This window comes from Cyprinodon tularosa, unplaced genomic scaffold (genome assembly GCF_016077235.1).
Source record: "Cyprinodon tularosa strain WSP-4 unplaced genomic scaffold, ASM1607723v1 ctg8, whole genome shotgun sequence".
NCBI classification, from domain to species: Eukaryota; Metazoa; Chordata; class Actinopteri; order Cyprinodontiformes; family Cyprinodontidae; genus Cyprinodon; species Cyprinodon tularosa.
Window position 1 is genome coordinate 666581 of NW_024039562.1, and position 22761 is coordinate 689341.

Consider the following 22761-nt stretch of genomic DNA (forward strand, 5'->3'; position numbering starts at 1 on the left):
GCAGATCAAAGACATGCTTTTAATATACAGGAGAAGATGAGAATACAAAATAGAAATTATTACCGTACATGTCCAGCATGCAGGATTAATATTTAATGCAGGTTTTTTTTTTTTTTGCTTTTATTTCTATATATATTCGAATATAACCAAGCAGGCAATAAATCAATGAAATGTTGCATAAAATGTCACCCCCCACCCCCGCCCCCTCCCTGGTAGACAGGAGTTGAATTTGCATAAAGTGGAGTCACGCTTTTTCCATTTTTTTTTTTTTTTTTTTTTTTTTTTTTTTTTTTTTTTTTTTTTGGAGAGGGTAAAGAAATTTCGGGGATCAGGTTTGCAGGCTGCGATGCTGTTGGGGAGCCAGGCCTGTTTGTTTCTCTTTGCATAAACAGTGTCGTGAATTTGACAAAGCAAAAACTTCTGCCTTGATCCCGTGGCTCACGCTTTACGCACAGGTAAGTTTTAAAAAGCTGCAGCCTCAGAGGAGAAGAATGTTCAGCAGAGGTTCCTCTTTTTCCCCCAAAGAGTCTCTTCACTACAAGCAACTAATCTACAAAAAAAGTACAGCGACTGATCGGGCTTTGCTCTGCTCTTTGCTTCTCTTTTGACACATGGAGGCATCTGTAGATGGTTATATATGAGAATAATATCTATCTGATTGATTATTCTTCTATTATGAATATAATTTCACTGTTATTAGTAAGAATCAAACAGGGTGCGTGGACTTCTACTGTGTGTTCAGCAGAAGAGTCAATCAAGGTGAGGTGGAGGGAAGGGGAGAGTTTGTTGTAGAAAGGGCGACTCACATGAAAAACTCTGGTGATGAGGGGTTGTCGCTGGTGGAGCCCGCCTCGCGGAACCCGCTCCCGGCCCCTGACCCCGTCAGCTTCTCGCACTTGAGTTTGTAGGCGTCCCTCTCCCGCGCCAGCCGGCTGATCTCTGCCTTCAGCTGCTCCACCTGGTTCATCAGCTGGGTCTTCTCGTTCTCCAGCACGTGCTTCTGCTGCACGCGCTTGAACCTGCACGACTGCGCGTAGCCGCGGTTCTTCAGGGTCCTCCTCTTCTGCTTGAGGCGGATCACCTCGTCCTTCGTGAAGCCCCGCAGGTGTCTGTTCAGCTCCCGCACAGACATGGACACCAGCTGCTCGTCGGAGAAGCGGTCCTCCACGTTGAGCCCGCCGCCTCCGCCGCTGTGGTGCGCGGCCGCCTGGCTCAGGTGACCGTGTGGATGGTGGTGGTGGTGGTGGCGGTGGTGGTGCAGAGTTTGATGGGACTCTGGGGACACTGGAGATGGGCTGTCGGGGTCCTGGCTGTGGTGGTGATGGTGCTGGCTGTGCGGATGGTTGTGTCCCCCCGGGTGTCCGGAGAGTTCCTCGGCGTGGTGCGGGATGCCTCCCGCATACGGATGATGATGCTGCTGCTGGCCGTGTCCGTGGTGGCTGTGGTGGTGGTGCGGGCCCCTGTAGCCCTCGAAAGCGCCTTGCTGCTGCTGCAACTGCTGCTGAACGTGTGGAGCCTGCGGGTGGCCGTGCGCCGTGGCACCAATCAGGGCCTCCACAGCGTCCTCAGGGGTCAGGCTCAGCGTCTGCGGGTCTATCTGCTGGTGGTACCCGCTGTTCGGCATCCAGTACAGCTCCTCCAGGTGGTGCTTCTGCTCTGTGGGGCTGAAGCTGGGCGAGGAGGGCACCGAGCTGCAGGGCGTGCTAATTGGAGTGGATGACACGGAGCCCTGGGGTTGGAGGCGGTTACATTGGCGCACCCCGTTGCGATCAAGCCCGACCAGGCCTTCCTTCTTCACGTCAAACTTCATCAGGTCAAAATCGTTGACATATTCCAGAGCCAGAGGGCTGCTGGGCAGCTCCGGGCCCATGCTCATCTCTGCGCTCATGCTGTTGTCGCGACTCTTCTGCAGATATGTGAGCGTCGCAAACACAGATTTATTAATCAAAGTTTCTTCTTTTCTTTCTTGTTTCATGCAATTGTTCTTTTGGCTCCTCCACAAATCTGCACCGACTTGCTGTAGCATGAAACACCGTGATTGGTGGATGCAGAAAGAAAAAAGAAAAAGAAAAAAAGTTGTGGAGAAAAACTTTGAGACGATTGCTCAGCGTGGTGTTTGCGTCATATAGCCTACTTCTGCTGGAATAATCTGGCAGAAACCGGGCAAGAGGTAGAAAACAGTGCTGCCTCGGTGCAACTTTTCTTAGTCCTTTCAGCAGTAGTCAGTTCAAAGAAAAAAAACAAAACACGATAAATAATAAAAAGAAAAAATACCAGGTTTGCGCGCTGAGACGGGCACCAGTCCACGTCGCAACTTCTTGGTAGCCTAATCAGTCCCTTTTTTCCTCCATGAAAATAAAGAAAGGAGCCAGGAAGCAAAGCGAACAGAACGTCTGTTTTCCTTTCTTTTTTTTTCGCTGAGAAGCTGCTTTTCCAGCTCTGCACCGCAGAGGTTTAAAGACTCGCCTCTCTCTCACTCTCCCTCCACTCTCTGGTATCCAGCAGTCTGCGCTCAGAGCCAACCGACGCTTTATCCTTTTAGCGCACGGTGACGTCGCACTGGAAGGCAGGTTCTATGGCGAGGAGCGCTCCAATGGGAGAGAGAAGCTGAGGATGAAAAAACCGACACAGCCACACGACACGGGAAAGAGAGAGAGAGAAAGAGGAGGAGGAGGCATCTCAGGCTTGACAGGCAGAGACAGTCAGCTGACCGACTTCCCTAAAAGCAGAAGGTGGGAGGACAGAGGAAGAAAGACATGCTTCATTATATGGAGTTTCTTCTTCTATACTGCTTAAGATATTAGATCAATTAAAAACTGAGTCAAACAAACGTCCAAGTAAAGTTTTTTCCAGTTGATCAGAGAATCTCATCCAGCTGTTCCACAAAAGAAACATGTAAGAGTTCTTGCGCCGCGTGCGTAAAAGTTTAAAAGGAACGCGTTTTTTAATTTATCTCCCAGATAATCACCACTGCATTCATATCACCTATATATAAAAAAAAAAACAAGTTTGAGGTTAGATCTCCCTCTAATACAAATCATCTAGGCTGTGCAGCACATTATGCCAAACTATCATCTATCTCTCAAACGGCTTAAAGACGCACATTTTTATTTTTCCAAAGATATACATCAGCTTCCTTTTAACAACTAGAGTCCTAAAAAATACAATATAATACGCGCGTGTGCATGGTTACTTTGTTTCTGAATGATTTCAAAACCATACTGTCATTGTTGTCAAACATATTTGTTTAAATCACTTAAAAACCTGCACACACCCACACACATACAAAAGGATGTTATTGCTTAAAAATGCCTTTGGCCTGACCCGTGATTTTCACACACAGATGAATCAAACTAAAATCAAAGGAAACAGGCTCAAGGCTGCCCCTGCGTGGACAATACAAGCACGGATAAGGCTGCCTGAAAGGATGCTGCTGAACAGGGAAATCTCCTTTTTTATCTATGGCTAATTTATCCATTTAAAAGGTCACGTCGTGTGTTTTAGAAAAATAGCTATTACCGTAATCTCAGTCAGTTGAAATAAAAACAAACATTTTTTTTTTCCTGCAAACATTCATACGGTTTGATTTAAAACTTTCAGTTCAATTAAGAATGGAGAGGGAATGCGCAAATGTGGAAATGTGAGCATGTGTCTGTCTTCTTTGCCAAAAAAAAAGAAAGTGTGAGTAAATGAGCCAATTTAAAGGATCAATAGGATTATAATTTCGTTTCCAAGCCATATTCACGGCTGAGCACGACCGCGATCAGAAGGTATTGATCAGTCAGGCTGCAGGAGGAGGCTGCCAAAGATAAGAGCCGATAATGAAGGGCTCATTTGTTCAGCCTAAATTCTTAATCACTTTGAGGCAGCGAAGCCCTCCACGAGCTTGCTACTCCACGGTAACCCCGACAAAGTTTTGGCTCAGCCTTTTTTTTTTAACCCTTGCAAAAACTAATCAAACCTGAACACAAAAAATGAAGTAGAAAAAAAGGACAAATATTAGGTTAGAAAATAAATTAGATTTAGCTAAGTCTAATGGCTAAAGTAATGTTAAAATGAAGTCTGAAGAGCAATAATAAAATAATCATGTATTTAATAATCAGTTATTAATAATTATACTTTAATCAGTTATGATAATTATTGATAAACCAAAACTACTAATTATTTAACCTGTCATTGCATTTACTTTGAGGCCATTGACTGACTAATATTTCCCCTATTGAGCGTCACTATTTCTAACGTTTCACTAACTTTATCCCTGTTATCATCTCCAAGCTCATCACTCTTTTCTCTTTCTTTCCTAACCCCAGAATGAAAAAGCACCGTCTGTATCTTTATCAGTTAATTTCCCTCCACCTGCAGGCGCGCTTCCAAAGCTGCAGTTCCAACAGGAGAAGCGCTCAGAGCGCAACGCGCCGCGCCGAGCCGCCCAGAAAACCTTCCTCCTGCGAGGCCGACCGGGCGGCAGCCTCATTGGGTCATAATGCTCTTTGCTATCACCCGACTCCGCCGTCTAATAGACCCAGGCAGGCCTTTCGGCGGCTCTCTCCCTCCCTCCTTGGCAATCACAAGCTGTAATGGAGAGACGAGATGTTAAAAAGCGTCCATGTCAGCAGCATATTGGTGGTTAATGATCTATTAAGTGATCCGTGTGCTTACGGACAGCGAAAAAAAGTGTTGATGCTTGCTTATTCGGCCCCTAATGAGAGTCCCATCCTACGGATTTTAGGAATGAATAACAGAAATAAAATCATCCTTTAAAATGTTACATTTAACAGTTGAGGCACGGATGCTGGAGAGGCCGCGGAGCTCCCCACAGCTCACACCTCTCACACCTATCGGGCCCAGATGGAGACAAGGAGGAGGCCCGCGGTCCGCCTGTCTCAACCGGTCTAAGATGAACGGAGATATTTACTTCTCAGATATTCTATGTGGATTTTTATTCTGTTTCAGGACTTATCCATGCATGCGCACTTACATCTCATGGATCTAAACTAAAACGTTATTTGTGGATATTCTGACAAGGAGTTCCTTTTTTTCTTTTCTTTCTTTTTTGTGATGAAGATATATTTCTTTTCCAATTTTTTAATATCTATCGGCCGATTTGGGGTAATAAATGAATCTACCTGTTAACCAATTGTTTTCTGAAATGTTAAAAAGTGGTGAGAGGAAGCCAACACGACAGGCAAATAAAAGGGGATCATGAGAGATGGTGATGGAGCCTCGCTGGAGTGGCGCTTTGACGCGCTTTGACGCACGGAGACAGTGGAGAGATGCGCACAGCCGAAGCGACTGCTTTAACAAAAACACGTTTTAAGTTGGAAAACTTGCGGATTAAGTTTTTCTACAACTTAAAAATTTTTACTTTACTCCACAGTCAACAGTTTGGTTTGTTAAATTATCAAAGTACCCTTGCATTATGCTTTGTTAGTTAATTATTTATAGTAAATAATTTTACACTTATACCCGTAGTTATGCCTTTTCTTTGGGTTAATTTAATTATTACATACAGAGCGCTATAACGTCATTTATATGTCGTTAGTTTTTTTCTTCTAAAAATCAAAGTCGAATATTAAGTAGCCTATCAGTTTATATCACCTAAGCTGCTAGACTCCAAACTGATCGATTATCTATTAAAGCATATATTATGTCTGCTTACACAGACAGAACATCTGTAGAAGCTTAAAGATACAAAGTAATATGTAATAAAGTGGGAAAAAACACCCCGTTTATATGTGAACAATGTTGATCTAAAAATGTGCATCATTGTTTTTAAAACAACCTTTTTTATTTCTTTGCACAGGCCTCAGTTTCATTCTCGGATTTCTCTGCATGGAGGGCAGCAGTTCCATCCTCAGCATTCAGTGGGTAAGAAGTTGGATGCATACGTTTGCAGGAAACAAAAAAAGGTCTCATTTGTTGTGACAGGGCGCCCCATGTGGCGCTTCTACTCAACGCGGAAAGTTTGATGTGCCTCTTTTTCAGTAGGCACATCTAGCTGCAAATTCTGCACTGAATGTTTTTATTTATTTATTTTTCATTCCTGTCTTGAAATGGCAAATAGACACGGGGAATATATAAAGTTGATTGGGAGGCCAGGGTATAATTGTAGACCCTTTTCTTAGATTAGATGTCTCTGATTGGCATGTAGTAAATATAACAACAAATAAATGTCAGTGTGCACTGCACTGGCTTAATCCCAGAAGAAAAAGGACAATAAATCTGTCTTTTGCTGTGGTCATTTCATTAATGTAAATTGCAATGCAGAATATGATAGTTTGGCTTTGTTCCAGTTGGCTCCTCGATCTGGCTTGTGCATGATATTAGGTTTTATTATGAATTGGCACAGTGTGACCACAAAATATAGGCGACACCACAAGAACCAAATATCAGTGTGCAGGCATAACATAATTAAAGGCGGTATTCTTGGTCATAATCACAATTTATATCTGTGTTTCTCCAAGCTAGGGATTGGCTTCTGAAACGCCAAAGAAACTTATGTTGTACTGAAAACCTAACTAGAGTCAGTTTTTCCGAACACTTTCATGCTTCCTCTTAAATAGTCTCCTAAATTGTCCTTAAAATCTCTATGACATGCCACTGTTTGTGGACAGTTTCTGTACATGAACCTGTCAGTCCATACACATGGGTTACATAAAGAAAGAGTTCAGGCAATATTCTGGAAAATATCTTCTGCACAGCTTATAAAGCACCTGGATGTTATTAAGCTAATAAAGTAAAGAGAGAAATTTAATAGGCCTCAGATAGCTCTGCGCAATATCTAAAGATACTTCTTTGCTGTCAAGCATGCAATGCAATAATGTTTATGACCAGAACTACTTTGTTCTAGTTTTCTGCTGTGAATGGTGTTTCCCTAGCAAAGGCTACTTGTTCCATGAAAGGCGTTCTTAAAAGACTGTTGGACTCCCAGCAGTCAATGTTGTGCGACTGACATATTTGAGAGTTTTGCGACACAGCAACAACTTGAAGTGCTTTTTTATGTCCAGTAAATGCTATTGTTCCTCCCTCATTTGGGAACCCACATCGCTAACCTGCTATGTATTGCAAAAAACCTCATACAGAAGGTTGACTTTAAGATAGACCAGCGTTATTTTTCAACACAGAACTTTCTGTCTGGATGTTCCCTAGTCAATCTGAATTGTCTGATATACAAAGAAAAGTTATTGAAGGCTTAAAATATGTGCAAAAGTGCAGACAAAAGGGAAAAGTTGGCATATAATGCAGACAAAAATTATTGATCCGACCCCAGGACTGGGTCAGGTAAACCTCTTAGATGGAAAGCATCTTGTAGAGAAATCATAATCAAGGATTTATCTTGGCTAAATTTATCTATTAGTTACACACTTGACTAACCAGATAATAGCCTAAAAGAGGCATTTATAACACTTTATGTGCACTAATGACTGCATGTCTGAATTGATTGTTTTCTTGATATTTGACTCGTAATGTTAAATGTATTTTAAAAAGAGTCTCTGAATTAAGTGCTTTTATATGCCTGTTATTATCCTGAAGATACTATGTACCTAATCTGGAAGTCATGCCTGTTGTTTCCAAGGTAAGTCAACAGGACAAAGTTGTGGCTAATTTCCCTTTAATTAAATTAAAAATCTAGAGAAAAATATATATTAGTATTAATAATCATATATTAGCAATATGTTTTTGCATTTATTTAAGTGCTTTGTTATCTTGAAAAAGTTCTATAAGCTTAATTCAAACAGTTTGTTATATCAATACATCCATAAAACAATCATCTAATTACTCTTCTTTTTCCCCTACATTTCTCTTCTCTCATTCCATGCTCACTCTCCTTTCCAGATGACCTCGTCGCCTCTCGCCTCCCTCACCCTTCTCCTATGTTCCCGGCCCTGGCCCTGCCCACCCTTGGTCATTTATCATGGGCCAGGAGGGGAGCCCACAGGCCTGCAGGCCTCTGTCAGCCCCTGCAATCGGCTCATTGTGGCTCCCAGCAAACAAGTGTAGGATCAGCAAAAGTCTATTAAAGCCTGGTGGGCCTTTCTCAGCCAATTGGGTTCGGGTCAGTGAGCTGCTCTCCTTGCTGCTCCGAGAGCTCTTTGTGTCGCCGCCGTTCACTGACACAGATCCCCACAAGATTAATGATTTTTAGCAGCCATTTGGGTTTCATTCACAGGGTTCTCTCTGTCTTTCCTTTTCCACCTTTTCCCTTTTCTTGAGTTCTCTACCTTTTCCTCCAACCTCATGTTTTATCCATTTTCCTTATCTCCTAATTTCCCAATTCTGCATCCTTCCTTATTTTACCTCTCAATATCAAGAAGTCATCACTGTACTTATAAAATATGTCCATACAACTGTGTCCCATTTTCTCTCAAAGTTGCCCTTGATCTATAGATACTTTTTTGCTTTAGTTGTTTAAGAAGTGATGGACTCCTCTGCCATAAATCCTAAGGACTTTTAGAAACCAGATCTACTATCCACATTACTGCACCGGCAGGTTTCCCCACACTGTCCCTCAAGAGGCTCAGAGTAATTTGAAATCCTAGAGCCACTTCCACAACTTCCATGTTGTCATGTTCTCAGTGTAGTTTCCAGTAATTACTGCAGGTTAAGTGCACATCCCGGAGCTCAGTGGAAGCAGCTCAATCCCTCACCTGGGACATGACTCAGCAGAGTTCAGGTCATCTGGCCATTTCTCTGACCACTGGACCACACCCCAACCTACTTTAAACCCACAGGACAAGCACTATTTATGAGCGGCGCGCATTTACTTCCATCACGTAATGTAATGGTAGTTTTATTTACTGGCTCAACTGTTTGCATAAAGACAGGTCCAGACTGATGTGTGTTTCATTAGCACATTACAACTGATACAGGTGCTGGTCATAAAATTAGAATATCATGAAAAAGTAGATTGATTTCAGTAATTCCATTTAAAAAGTGAAACTTGTATATTATATTCATACATATACAAACTCATATATTTCAGATGTTTATTTTGTTTAATTCTGATGATTACAAATGACAACAAATGAAAATCTCAAATTCATCATATCAGAAAATTAGAATATTGTGAAAAGGTTCAAAATTGATGGCCCCTGGTGCCACACTCTAATCAGCTAATTAACTCAAACCACCTGCAAAAGCCTTTAAATGGTCTTTCAGTCTAGTTCTATAGGCTACACAATCATGGGGAAGACTGCTGACTTGACAGTTGTCCAAAAGACGACCATCGACACCTTGCACAAGGAGGGCAAGACACAAAAGGTCATCGCTAAAGAGGCTAGCTGTTCACAGAGCTCAGTGTCCAAGCACATTAATAGAGAGGCGAAGGGAAGGAAAAGATGTGGTCGAAAAAAGTGTACAAGCAAGAGAGATAACCGCACCCTGGAGAGGATTGTGAAACAAAACCCCTTCAAAAATGTGGGGGAGATTCACAAAGAGTGGACTGCAGCTGGAGTGAGTGCTTCAAGAACCACCACACACAGACGTATGAAAGACATGGGTTTCTGCTGTCGCATTCCTTGTGTCAAGCCACTCTTGAACCACAGACAGCGTCAGAAGCGTCTTGCCTGGGCTAAAGAGAAACAGGACTGGACTGCTGGTGAGTGGTCCAAAGTCATGTTCTCTGATGAAAGTAAATTTTGCATTTCCTTTGGAAATCAAGGTCCCAGAGTCTGGAGGAAAAGAAGAGAGGCACTTCATCCACGTTGCTTGAAGTCCAGTGTAAAGTTTCCACAGTCAGTGATGGTTTGGGGTGCCATGTCATCTGCTGGTGTTGGTCCATTGTGTTTTCTGAGGTCCAGGGTCAACGCAGCCACATACCAGGAAGTTTTAGAGCACTTCATGCTTCCTGCAGCTGACCAACTTTTTGGAGATGCAGATTTCATTTTCCAACAGGACTTGGCACCTGCACACAGTGCCAAAGCTACCAGTACCTGGTTGAAGGACCATGGTATCCCTGTTCTTAATTGGCCAGCAAACTCTCCTGACCTTAACCCCATAGAAAATCTATGGGGTATTGTGAAGAAGAAGATGCAATACACCAGACCCAACAATTCAGAAGAGCTAAAAGCCACTATTAGAGCAACCTGGGCTATCATAACACCTGAGCAGTGCCACAGACTGATCGACTCCATGCCACGCCGCATTGCTGCAGTAATACAGGCCAAAGGAGGCCCAACTAAATACTGAGTGCTGTACATGCTCATACTTTTCATGTTCATACTTTTCAGTTGGCCAACATTTCTATAAATCCTTTGTTTTTATTGGTCTTCAGTAATATTCCAATTTTCTGATATGATGAATTTGAGATTTTCATTTGTTGTCATTTGTAATCATCAAAATTAAACAAAATAAACATCTGAAATATATGAGTTTGTATGTAATGTATGAATATAATATATAAGTTTCACTTTTTAAATGGAATTACTGAAATCAATCTACTTTTTCATGATATTCTAATTTTATGACCAGCACCTGTACATTACACTTTTCAACAGTAGATCTTTAAAGTTTTTCTTCAAGATATGTTTTTCATTTATAATATTACTGGCTACTGTTAATGTTTCTCTCATTTGTTCCTCAGTAATCTTTAATTGCGAAGACCCAAGGTTTTAGTAAATTAAACTAACACTGATTTAGATTGTCTGGTGGATTAGTATTCTGAAACACTTTATTATGTGGTTGAGTCGAGAGTTTTGAATTTAATGAAAGCCAGTATGAAATACTTTAAACAAAATGGATAAAATGGAATATTTGGAGATTTTTCTTTGCAAAACAGTTCAGAGACACAATATGCTTTGCTCATCTCAGAATAGCATTTGTTTTGTTTGGTTAGTGATTCAAAAACTTGGCAATAACCTGGTTATTTTTGTAAAAATTATGGTATTACTTATTCAACCAGAGATCTAAAATGTTTTTAACTCCTATTTAACTTTTAATCTTTAGAATAGGCTGCTTATACAGAGACGCTTCAGTATCCTGAATCTAACCATTTCAAGTATAATGAAGCATAAAGTGCTTTCTAAAGTATTCTCCCCCTTTGAAAATGTCCCACAATTTGTCATAGTAATGCCACAAATTTAAATTTATTTCAGATATATGAAAAAGTAGCTCATTATTGTGAAAAAATCAGTATAGGTAAAATGCACCCGAAGGAGTCATAACCTAGAATTTTCCAAATACAATCCTTTAAAGATTGTCTTTAAATTCATGTTTAACCATTTTTAGGAGAAAAAAAATTAACAGCTCACTCTGACCCCTTTAATATCACCTTTTTTCACAAGAATCTGACTTTTGTGTATGTGCATTCATAAGGATGTGGTGTTAGGGGTGTTAGCAGTGTTAGCAGTTTGCCATGGTTTGTTTGCCATTATCTCCTGGTCCCTCAGACAAAAAACATTAAAAAAGTTACATAATAAGCAACCCTTGTGGATTTTCTGCAAGTTAGTCTCTGATTGTAGGAAGCACCTTTTGGTGGAATAGAGATGGGCGTGATGAAGGCAAGGCAGGCAATCAAGGAGTAGAATCACTTGTCTTCACCAGCATTGTACATCTAAAGACTCAGATTAACACCATTCATCATTTTGATGTAAAGCCCTCCACTGTAACTCTGGGCATACGTTTAGAATCCTTCCTGCTTGAAGGTGAAATATTTCCTCTGTCTGGGGATTTTTCAGGCTGCCACAGGTTTTCCTCTCACAATAGCTCTGGATAACCATTGATCTCAGAGACTCTGACCAGTTTCCTTGTTCATGCTGACAGATTCCCAACATTAGAAAGATGCCACCATAATGTTTCATAGAGAAGATAACACATTCCCCTATGTGTTTGCTCATTTATCTACAGTATATGACTTCGGCAAACAGTATATTGAGCACCCTGTAGCTTTATTTAAAACTATGGCTTTCTTACCATTCATCTACAAAGTTGTTGTTTTTGAGTTACAGGAACTACAACTATTATGGCGTTGAATTCTCCAAGCTGACCTGTGGATCTCTGCAGCCCATCCGTTTACTGTGGACTTTCTGGTGTTTGTTTCTGATAATGCTCTCATTTTCTGGACTGTCAGTTCACATAAATGACCTTGTCTTGGTCAGTTTGCAATTTTGCTATGTCCTTTGTCTTTCATCTTTATGGTGTTGTTTCCATGGTGGATTATATTGATGGATTATATTCATAGGTATCAAAACTAAGGCGCCAATAGAATACAACACATACATGCCATACTTTTCACGTTTAACATACTTCTGAAAGACTTTAAAAGCCATGTTTTGTTTTTTTAGGTAAAAAAAATCCCAGTTACAGTAGATAATAATTAATAATACCTACTGTAGCTGTGTGGGCTGTTCAGTGAAACAATGGGTAGCACTGCAGCATTCTGGGTTCGATTCCCGGCCCAGGGTCTTTCTGCATGAAAAGACCCTTGGACTATTGGAGACCCTGGTCTGCATGGTCCTTTCCATGCAGACCAGGGTCTCCCATAGTCCAAAAACATGACTGTTAGGTTAGTTGGCTTCTCTAAATTCTCCTTAGGTGTGAATGTGTGCGTGAATTGTTGTGTGTCCTGTTTGTGTCTGTGTTGCCCTGCAACGGACTGGCGACCTGTCCTAGGTGTACCCCACCTCTCGCCCATTGACTGCTGGAGATAGGCAACAGCACCCCTCGCGACTCCACTCGGGACAAGCATCTCAGATAATGGATGGATGGATACTGTAGCTGTATATGATAAGCAACCCTTGCGGATTAACTGAAGGCTGATAACTGAAGGCATAGTAAAGGGGTACCAGCCCATTTACAATGCCTGTCAATCTTTCAACAAATGCAAGGGGGGAATACCTTGAAGGGCACTTTATGTGTGAGAACAGTTTCTAATTTTGAAATTACTTAAGTGAATCTTTTACCATATTAGTCTGAAAATATTAGAATTAGTGGTACTTTTAAACTGTTAAACACAGCTGCAGCTAATGTAAAGATTCAGTCTACAGAAAAAAATTCAGAATGTAAAAAATTATATCTTTTCCTTTAGAGGGCATGTTTTAAACTCATAGGTTATGTTTTTATTACTTAAAAATGCAATTTTTACACTGACAATGTATAGTAAAGCATGTGTTCTTGTTGGGAGGGTATTGTGTCTGTTCTTAAAAAAAAATCAAGAAGAAGATTTCTATGGAGTAGCATCAGTGAGGCAGCCTTAAACTCCCAGTTTGTTTACAGCATGTCTGTTTTAAGCCTGAATGGATGAACCCTGCCAGCCGCTGTGTCCATCCACCTGCCCTGTTTCCTGTCTGATTAATGTTCTGCGTGTGTGTGTTTGTTTGTATGTGTGACTCTGTGTAAATGGTTATAGATGGGACAACACCACCACACTGGCAGTGTGAATCATTACTCACACAGATAGGGAGAGACCCAGGGCCAAGAAACCCCTAACACATCCTCCATCGTCCTGTGCAGACACAACCCCCCCATCCCCCACCCCATACATGTTTCTTTTGGATTATTCATTTTAAGCCTGGCATTTCACTAAATCCTCCACTCTTTATTAGAATCCTGGACCCTTGGATTCACCTGTATGGGGTAAGATGAGAGACATTTGTTCTTTGAATAAATATTACTTTTGACAAAGAATCCATACATTCTTTCTGAACTCAGAATATGATGATGCGAATGACAGGGTTGAACTTTTTGGAAAAGTCCAAGTGACAATTGCTGTGGCTTTGTAGGACTGTCATTTGTTAACTACCCAAATTTAAGATGAATGAAAAAATAACTGTGGAAGTATCCATAAATCCATTCAAAGTCTTAGAAAGGATTATAGACTTCCATATGTCAGGTTCATTAGTAACCAGAAGCCTAAAGGTGCCACATCAGTCCGGACAAACAATAATATGTAATTATAACCAGGAAATGAATGTCCAGTGATCAGAATGTTGTGGAAGTATCAGATTCTGTGGCACATTAAAGAAAGTGTTTTGGTGTGATTCTTTAAAACATTGATTCTTGTTAAAACTGACCATTAACTGGAAACAAGAGTCCACACTGAAACACATTCGCTACTTACACTCAGCTTGGTTTTCATATACTTTATTACTTTTGGCTTTATAATTTCAAGATCTTCTTCCTGAATTAGAATTTTACATTATAACTAGCTTGTATTGGTATGAACAATGTTGGTAAGAATGTAATTCTTATCTAACTGGTTCAGATTTAAATAATAGAAAAAATCAAATGGCTAAAGCTATATTGCTGAACTGCTCTGACCTTTAGTGAGTTGAATTAAATTGAAAATCTCAAATATAAATTAAATAATTTGAACCAAAGTGACTTTGAGATTTATTGAACTGAATTGATATCCATATTTATGTTTAAAAATATATTTATTGTATAGTTGTCTGTATCTAGTGCATTTGCATCTGCATTGGATTGTCAATGTTCTGCTAATTCCTTATGTTTTGTTTTATAATGGATGGATGGATGGATGGATGGATGGATGGATGGATGGATGGATGGATGGATGGATGGATGGATGGATGGATGGATGGATGGATGGATGGATGGATGGATGGATGGATGGATATTATCAGAAGGTTCATGATTTGGTATAAGTCCTGATCCCATATGCCAAATTGACAGTTCTGCAAAACTGATGACAGTCTTTCTCAGGCTTAATTAAATAAAAATTGACCAAAGACCCTGCAAGAATACAAGTTCTTCCCCCTTTCTATAAAAATTTTACCTTTAGCATCTGTAGGTAAACAAATACACTCACCCGCCACTTCATTAGACACCAAATTCCTTTATATGTTTGCATTAAGCCATTAAAATGGAGGAGTAAGGGGATTTACATGGCCTCAAATGAAGCATTATTGTTTGTCCCAACTGAAGTGATAACTCATCACAAACCACGGCATACAGAATGCGGTCTCTGAATGCACATGTCCAACCTGTAAGCAGATGGGCTACAGCAAAAGCCACCTAAGGACAATTAAGAGAAGCCAATTAACTTAACAGTTAATTATTTGGACTATGGGAGGAAGCAGGAGTACCTGGAGACAACCTATGCACAGGGAGATATGCAGACTCCAGTTAGAAAAACCAAAGACCTTCTTGGTGCAAGGCAGCAGTGCTACCAACTGCACCACTGTACAGCCCCTGTGACTTAAATCTCTCTGAACTTCAAAATTCAAATGGTAAAGTCAGAATTTTGCGTAAGCAACACAAAGAAAAAACCCAACCTACATTATAGTAATGATGTGGGAGAAATAGTCTTGGTATACTTTTGGCCCCTGTGGTACTAATGGAATATAATATGAAAACTAAAGTCTAATTAAATTTGCTGACAATGTTCATTTGGAGAAAAACATTAGGTTGTTGTATGTTCCAAAGGTTTTATTCACCGGGATACAGCATCATTTTGGGGAGCCTGAAAAATCTCCATTGGTCTTCACAGTCATTTAGTAGAGCACCAGTGGGATGATGAAAAGGGAGATTTGAATCATAGAGCATTGGACATATATGTACAAAAACTGTATATTACAGTTATGTCAATATGAAAGACGAATTCAGAGAAAATATGGTTAGAAAGTTTAAATAGGAGTTCCAGCCCATCACAAACAAGGTGTACCAAATTAAGTGGCTGATAAGTATATGAAAATAGGACCTTGACAAAAACTGGCAGGCAGTCTGATTTATTTATTTTTTTTTACCTCAGAGTTATATCATATAAAATAGATGTATATATCAAAAGGAGAGAGGTAGTTAGATTTAGAGGTTTCATTCTTAGGTGATTCTTTATTCTCTATTTTTTTTCTAGCTAATATTTTATCAGCTACACATACACAGACACACCCAAAAAAAGTGATACTACACTTGATATATTTAAAATTTAAATATATATTTCTTCGTTTGAGGGGTAACTAAACACTTCGTTTATTTATTTTCTTTGTGCTCCTTGACTTTAATATAAGAAAGAGTGATTATAGTTCCATCAGAATAGGACTGTAAAGTTAAACAGGAAAACACTTAAACAGCCTCATTGAAAAAAAACAACAAAAAAACTAGAGTAGTTCATGTAGAGATAAAAATAAATGCATGTGCATTTGGTCATACGTTTGTGTGTGTTTATACATTTGATATTACACGGAGTGCATTTGTGGTTTCTCAGTGCTTGAGCATATCTGTTTATACGCATGAGAGGATAGTGTATGTGTTGTTGTGTGTGTGTGTGTAGGAGCATGTATGCCTGAGCTGGAAGGGGGTTTATATGAACAGGAAGAGAGCCTGTAAATAAATCTGTTTGGGGACTGGGGGTGTGGGGATGAAATATGGTCCAAGGGATGTGGAGCAATGTGAAAAACTCGGCAACGCCAGGGAATAACAAATCTCCTGATGTCGCTGCGCCGCAAAATAAATACAATCCCCTGTACAAGTCATCCATCTGGGCTATGAGTCGCAACAAAGACGGCCCCGATACATCCCCTGCACACACACACACCCACGCACACAACCAACAACTATCCCACACAGCAGCCATGTTCATTTACACGTTTGTTTGTTTGTTGGTGCTTTTTTGTAAATCAAACATGAACTTTCTTCTCTCACCCTCCATCTGTTATATGCTTTGTGTCTTAAGGGAGCATTGGAGGGGTGGCGATGAAAAGCAGGAGTTTATTTGGGGGTTTAACTAATGATCAATCACATAGGATTAAATAATTAAATTTCTGCCTGACAATTTAAAAGTCTCCCTCACACCACGGCAGACGGGGAGATGAAAGATTCCACCTGCAGCAATGTATCAACAGCATTCAACATCCTTTATGTTACACAGGGGGTGTTTATTACAAGGGTGTGCTCATTTTCGACTATGGGCATGATGCATATACAAAAACACTCTCTTTCAGACATATAGGCCATTATGAATATATTCAACTATCCACATAGTGCCACCAGATTTATCTTCACTTTATCTGGGCTTCCTCTGCAAGACACCATACCATTGCCACTATTGCAGCTCTTACCACTTTTATAAAGGAAATAAACTCCCGTCTTTAAAAAAAAAAGGAAAGCCATATAACTACAGCATAAAACTAGCCTTTTTTTGTACAATTTAGGACTAAAATGTATTCATTTTTGTTCTTTTGTTTAGCACTTTTGTTTTGTTTTGGTAATTAGCTCTATTCTCTTGGCTTAATTAGGTTATGGTAAGATGATTTGTGCATGTGTAAAAAAGAGAGAGAGATGCAGGGTCATTTTGTCCCTCCCAGGAATAAATATTAGCCCATGTTGTTTGCAAATAGGTGATGTATGGTGTCATATCTCTTGGTGATGAATGTTTTTTAGAAATTTCCTCTCCTTTATCAATTGACTAACAAACTCATGTATCACTGCCACTCTCTCCCACTTCTCATATAAATTAAATAACCATTTCTCTTTTTTTAGCACTTACATTTTGCCCAGCTCCACCTCCCTGTTTCCCATTTTACCTTTTATTACACATTTAAGCTGTATTATATTGAATGTGTTTTGGGTACTTTGTCTCTTTTCATACATATACTCACTAATTTACAAGGGAATTTTACAGCAGTCAGACATAAAACCAATGTTAGACATTTAAATATATCTTCTCTATCTTCTCTAGGAGTGTTAGGTGTCCTTTAACCTTCCCCATAAGTCTTACATAATAATTATTAGCTTTGCGTAATTATCTTGAGAAAATAATCTATAAGCTATAGAATAAGAGAGGCTGTGGCTATTAAATACAATATTTTAACCCCTGTTGAAGTTTCTAGAGGGATGCATTTGGTATAACTCTACTAAACATGCCTCTTTTCCATTTTATCATTTTAGGGTCACAGTAATAATAAGATGACCCACCCTTCTCAGGAGGTGTATGCTTTTGAAGGGTTCAAGGGAATCCCCCTTTTAGGTGTAAAGCATAGCTTTAATCAGCTTAAAAATAGCAGCACACATGACAAGTGTTAAAATTCAATTTTTTCCACAAATAGGTATTTTCTTCATGTCTAAGTTCATGTTCAGTCTTTCATGTTTAATTAAATGTTTATGTAAAATTATTTAAAAGCATTATTGCATATGTTATATGTTGGTGAGTTCCCTACATATAACAACTTTGTTCAAAATGTCAGCTATGGAGCAGAGTAAGCCAAGGGCCATAGGTTACATTAACCCACTGATTCAACTTGAAATATTAGTTTTTTCTAGCAAAGCAGCATTCCTATCTGAAACAACTCAACAATTCACTCTGAGACAGGTACAGTGAGCGCCACATCGGAATAAAGAGTTAAAAATCCATCCGTCCATCCGTCCGTCCGTCCATCCATCCATCCATCCATCCATCCATCCATCCATCCATCCATCCAACCATACATACATACATACATACATACATACATACATACATACATACATACATACATACATACATACATACATACATACATACATACATACATACATACATACATACATACATACATACATACATACATACATACATACATACATACATACATACATACATACATATATATATACATACATACATACATATATACATACACTCACCGACCACTTTATTAGGTACATCTGTACAACTGCTCGTTAACACTTCATTTCTAAGCAGCCAATCACATGGCGGCAACTCAGTGCATTTAGGCATGTAGACATGGTCAAGACAATCTCCTGCAGTTCAAACCGAGCATCAGTATGGGGAAGAAAGGTGATTTGAGTGACTTTGAACGTGGCATGATTGTTGGTGCCAGAAGGGCTGGTCTGAGTATTTCAGAAACTGCTGATCTACTGAGATTTTCACGCACAACTATCTCTAGGGTTTACAGAGAATGGTCCGAAAAAGAAAAAACATCCAGTGAGCGGCAGTTCTGTGGGCGGAAATGCCTTGTTGATGCCAGAGGTCAGAGGAGAATGGCCAGACTGGTTCGAGCTTAACATTTAGCTGGTTGTTACATACTCATTCTTAGATTTTATTTGTGAGACAAAAAATCAAATGAAGAGTAGATATTTTAATTATTCTTCTGTTTCCTGTTAAATCAACAAAATAAAAATAGGCTTATCCTACCACAACATCCCCACTGCTCAATGGATCATAAAATAATAGATGAAAAAATATAAACTCACTAAGTCCTTATTCAGAGAAGATTCCATTGTAATAACACAGGAGCCAGATATCACACAGAGAACTACATAAGGAGACCTGTTGAAGACAACAAAGGACTTGAGAGTGAGGTGGTCACATTTCAAAAGTATAACGAGCCTATACAGCCAGTGTGCAAAGTAATTGGAAGTTGCAGTGTATATGGCTACATTTTTACTCATAAATAGTGCAAAAGTTTCCAGATTTAATTTTCCTGTCAGACATCTTGAAATCTATTAATCATTTTTATTTTGCTTCACAATTCTGCACAACTTTCTGGTCTAAATTACAAATGACACAAACTTAATAGACAAACTAGAAAAGTTCAAGAACTAAAAATACAGTTGAACCGCGCTGCAAACTTGTGTGTGGAACATACAGCAACTGAGTTGCTGTTCTGCAACAGTAATAATACAAATAAAACCAATAATTTCTATTTTATTTCATTTGAACTGTGAATATGTATCTCACAGATTATCACTTCCAGCGAGTTATCCTTTGATGGCATTCTCATGATAGGATCATTTTCAGTAAAGTGTGTCTACATGTTCATGTTAGTCACGGTGTAACTCTTTCAATCTGCTGCCTTTCAGATGGACAGAGAATAAAAGAGCTACAGGCTGGAGTTGCCTCAGCTGCTTTCTGTCACTGGATGATGACAGGAGGCCGATTATATTGGAGCGACATATTGTAAACTACTCATCATTAGTAAAGCCATCCCAGCTAACGACCGAGCTGGAAATAAACAGGAGCGAGGTGGAGAGGCATCTTCATCAGCGGGGCTGTTTAAAAGTGGGGCTCTCTCATTAAGCACAGCTGTATCACACTAGGAAATGGGAGTTGCTGAGCTGTAAAGCTGCACCATGAAGCTGGCTTCCATCTCAGCCCCAAGCTCTGCAGGAATCCACTGCTTGTCTGATTAGCCATTTATTCCTGAAATTATTAGGAATAGAAGGATAAGTATCTAAAAAAATCATCAAGCAACATTAAAGGATTACTATAGCTCAAGAAAAAGAATACAAGAGACACTCTTAACTTCCTTCTGGAGGCTTAGAGGTTAGAAGAGTTAAATTTGTAGTTTATGTTGCATGTACTCCCTGGCTCCTTCTGTCTCCTCTGTTGTGTTTATACACAAAACTCCCCTTTTCTTTTTGTCTCCCTTTTCAAAATCTGTACTGTTTCGTTGAAAAACACATCATGACCAAACATAACATCTCCCAGGAGGATTTGCTTTTCTTTTCAGGTCAATAATCTTGCTGTTTTTTTTTTTTTTACATACATATTGAAGATAACTAAAAGCAGTTTAGCAGTAAAATGTTTTTCAAGTGAACCTTTTTAGTTGTTTGTGTGGACTTTCAGGGACTAAGCAATTTGTGTATACCTAGACCTGAAATTAAAATTCCATATTTTATGTTTAAAATACTTTAAAATTATCTCTTTTAAGATTCTTAATCTTTAATATAGTCTTCAGTTTGCAAATGTGTCAACATTATCTAATCTACATCAAGGATATTTATAAAAGTAATCAATTAATTCACATCTAGAAAAATGAAGTAGGTTTATCTTAAATGGTCTTCTGTAATGCAATAGGAGGAATTATACTTATTTTTTTATTTAACTCTTTTTACATGAAGATAAATGTAAAGATTTCAGTTTCTATTGTTCAGTGGAACCTCCTGACAACTGCCAAAGTGGTTCCCAGCACAGGACCACCACTGATCTAATTGGGAGGGGTAACTAAACACTTTTCAGTATCTAGACATGTTTAAAAAGACTTGTTGATGTTTAAAATCGAGAATCAGAATGAGCATGTAGGGGATTTATGTGATGCTATGGTTGGGGCCAGATGAGCAGCTCTGAGTATTTTAGAAACTGCTGATCTCTTGGCATTTTCACCTACAACCATCTCTCACGTTTACAGGAAGTGATCAAAAAAGGAGAAAGCATTCCATGAGTGCTGCCATCTTTGCTGCTATTTTCATATATTTCATTTTAAAGACATTTATATTAGTCATTCATTCTCACCTCTGTTTTTGTCATGCAGAGTTTCAAGCATCTCTATCCATCTCTTTTTTTTTTCCTAATAATTTTCTCTCATGTTCCGCGGACGGACAGGCGTGAGTTGTCTGGACAGGCCAAGGCTCCCCCCTCCAAAAGCTTGAACAATTGTAGGTAAATACATTGGAGACAGCCCATTTGTTTTAGGCCAGTGGTGATGCATGCTTTTGCAGTGAGCAGCACATTTTTACCACACAGCCCAAAGCAGCTGTGAGTAATGGACTACTCTGGCCTGTCCACTCACACTGCTATTTTTATTATTGTCTCCCTTATAGTTTTCATTTTTCATACCAGGCAAAGGGGGGAAAATAGACTCCGCTATTCCCTTTCAAGTGTTTTCATCCCCTAACAGAGATAGGAAGCAAGCCCCTTTTCCCCAACGCTCAGTTTAGCAACTTATCAATTGGGGGGATAATAGGTACATTTTGTTATTAGTACGAAATCAATATATATATTTGGTATAAAAAAAGAAAAAAATGTATTTGAAATATAAATTTCTGCCTTGCAAATATATTCCATATTGATTTTTGCAACAAGTTGGAAGATAAAACTGTCCAGGTTCATAATAGAGGAAGAACGAAGGTTTAATCAAGTTAAAAAGAGCATGTAATATGAAAGTGTAGCTCATGTTCAGAGAGTTGATGATACTCATGTTTTGCTTTAAAAAATAATTCACTAAGTAGTTAAAATTATCTGCGGCTGCTGGCCTATAGGGAAAAGCAAGGCAGTTTACATGAGCACCCACACAAATTATTCGTGCTTCATTCTACTGACAGTTTTACAGGTCCTGAGTTATGAAGACAGGGCTGAACTGCTTGTTAGGCCCTGTCCAGTATTCACATAGTGTTGCACTTGTACACCCCCCTAATAGCGTCCACCTCACATAAGCATAAAATCATTAGAAAATACAATCTTGATAGAGCTGCACTAGCCAATAAAGTTCCAAAACATTTTTTCTATGTAACATGTATGATTTGTTTTTCATTCTTTTATTCCTCTTTCTTTTCATATCCCCTTGTTTATTCTGAAATAGTGCTACCAAAAAAAACAAAAACCCACTCCACCACCCTAAGCTTGTCTCCACCCTGTTCACTCCTCACAATACCAGAGCTTGGTTTGCCCTGGTGATCCATCTCTGTCAACCTGCTAAAATGATAATGCCAATTAAAGCAGACGAGTAATTGCCCTCTGTTGCCTCTGATCCCTGCAGAACCTCAACAGGAGCAAATATGAATGAGACCCCTGAGCCCCTGGAGGCCACTGCCTGCGTGAGGGTGAGGAAAGTCTGAGAGGGGAGGGGATAAGGGAGGCAGATTGGAGGACAGAGGATGGGGCAGGAGGGGTGATTTGTAACTTTTAACCTCCACTGATCACCGATGGCCTTGACAGGATAGGGGTGCAGGGGGAAGAGCGAGGAGATATCACAGAAAAACACACAGCCAAAATGCTGGTAATTGTTGCACATGGATGAACACACTCGTTCAAGGTCACTGTCACAGGACTTATGGCCCTTGCCACGGCACGCAGACGCTCAGTGTTAG

General features: G+C 39.6%; 1 protein-coding gene and 1 long non-coding RNA gene across 2 annotated transcripts; one reads left to right on the top strand and one right to left on the bottom strand.

Annotated features, from left to right (window-relative positions):
- Positions 1 to 273: 273 nt before the first annotated feature.
- On the bottom strand, positions 274 to 2523 carry mafba (v-maf avian musculoaponeurotic fibrosarcoma oncogene homolog Ba). Its single transcript, XM_038271460.1, has one exon. It carries the CDS (start codon positions 2024 to 2026, stop codon positions 803 to 805), a length of 1224 nt encoding a protein of 407 aa, XP_038127388.1. The 5' UTR covers positions 2027 to 2523; the 3' UTR covers positions 274 to 802.
- A 2264-nt stretch (positions 2524 to 4787) lies between these two features.
- On the top strand, positions 4788 to 8863 carry LOC119774155. Its single transcript, XR_005279492.1, has 3 exons — positions 4788 to 5109; positions 5804 to 5868; positions 7837 to 8863. It is a non-coding gene; the product is annotated as an uncharacterized LOC119774155 (long non-coding RNA).
- The last annotated feature ends 13898 nt before the right edge of the window (positions 8864 to 22761 follow it).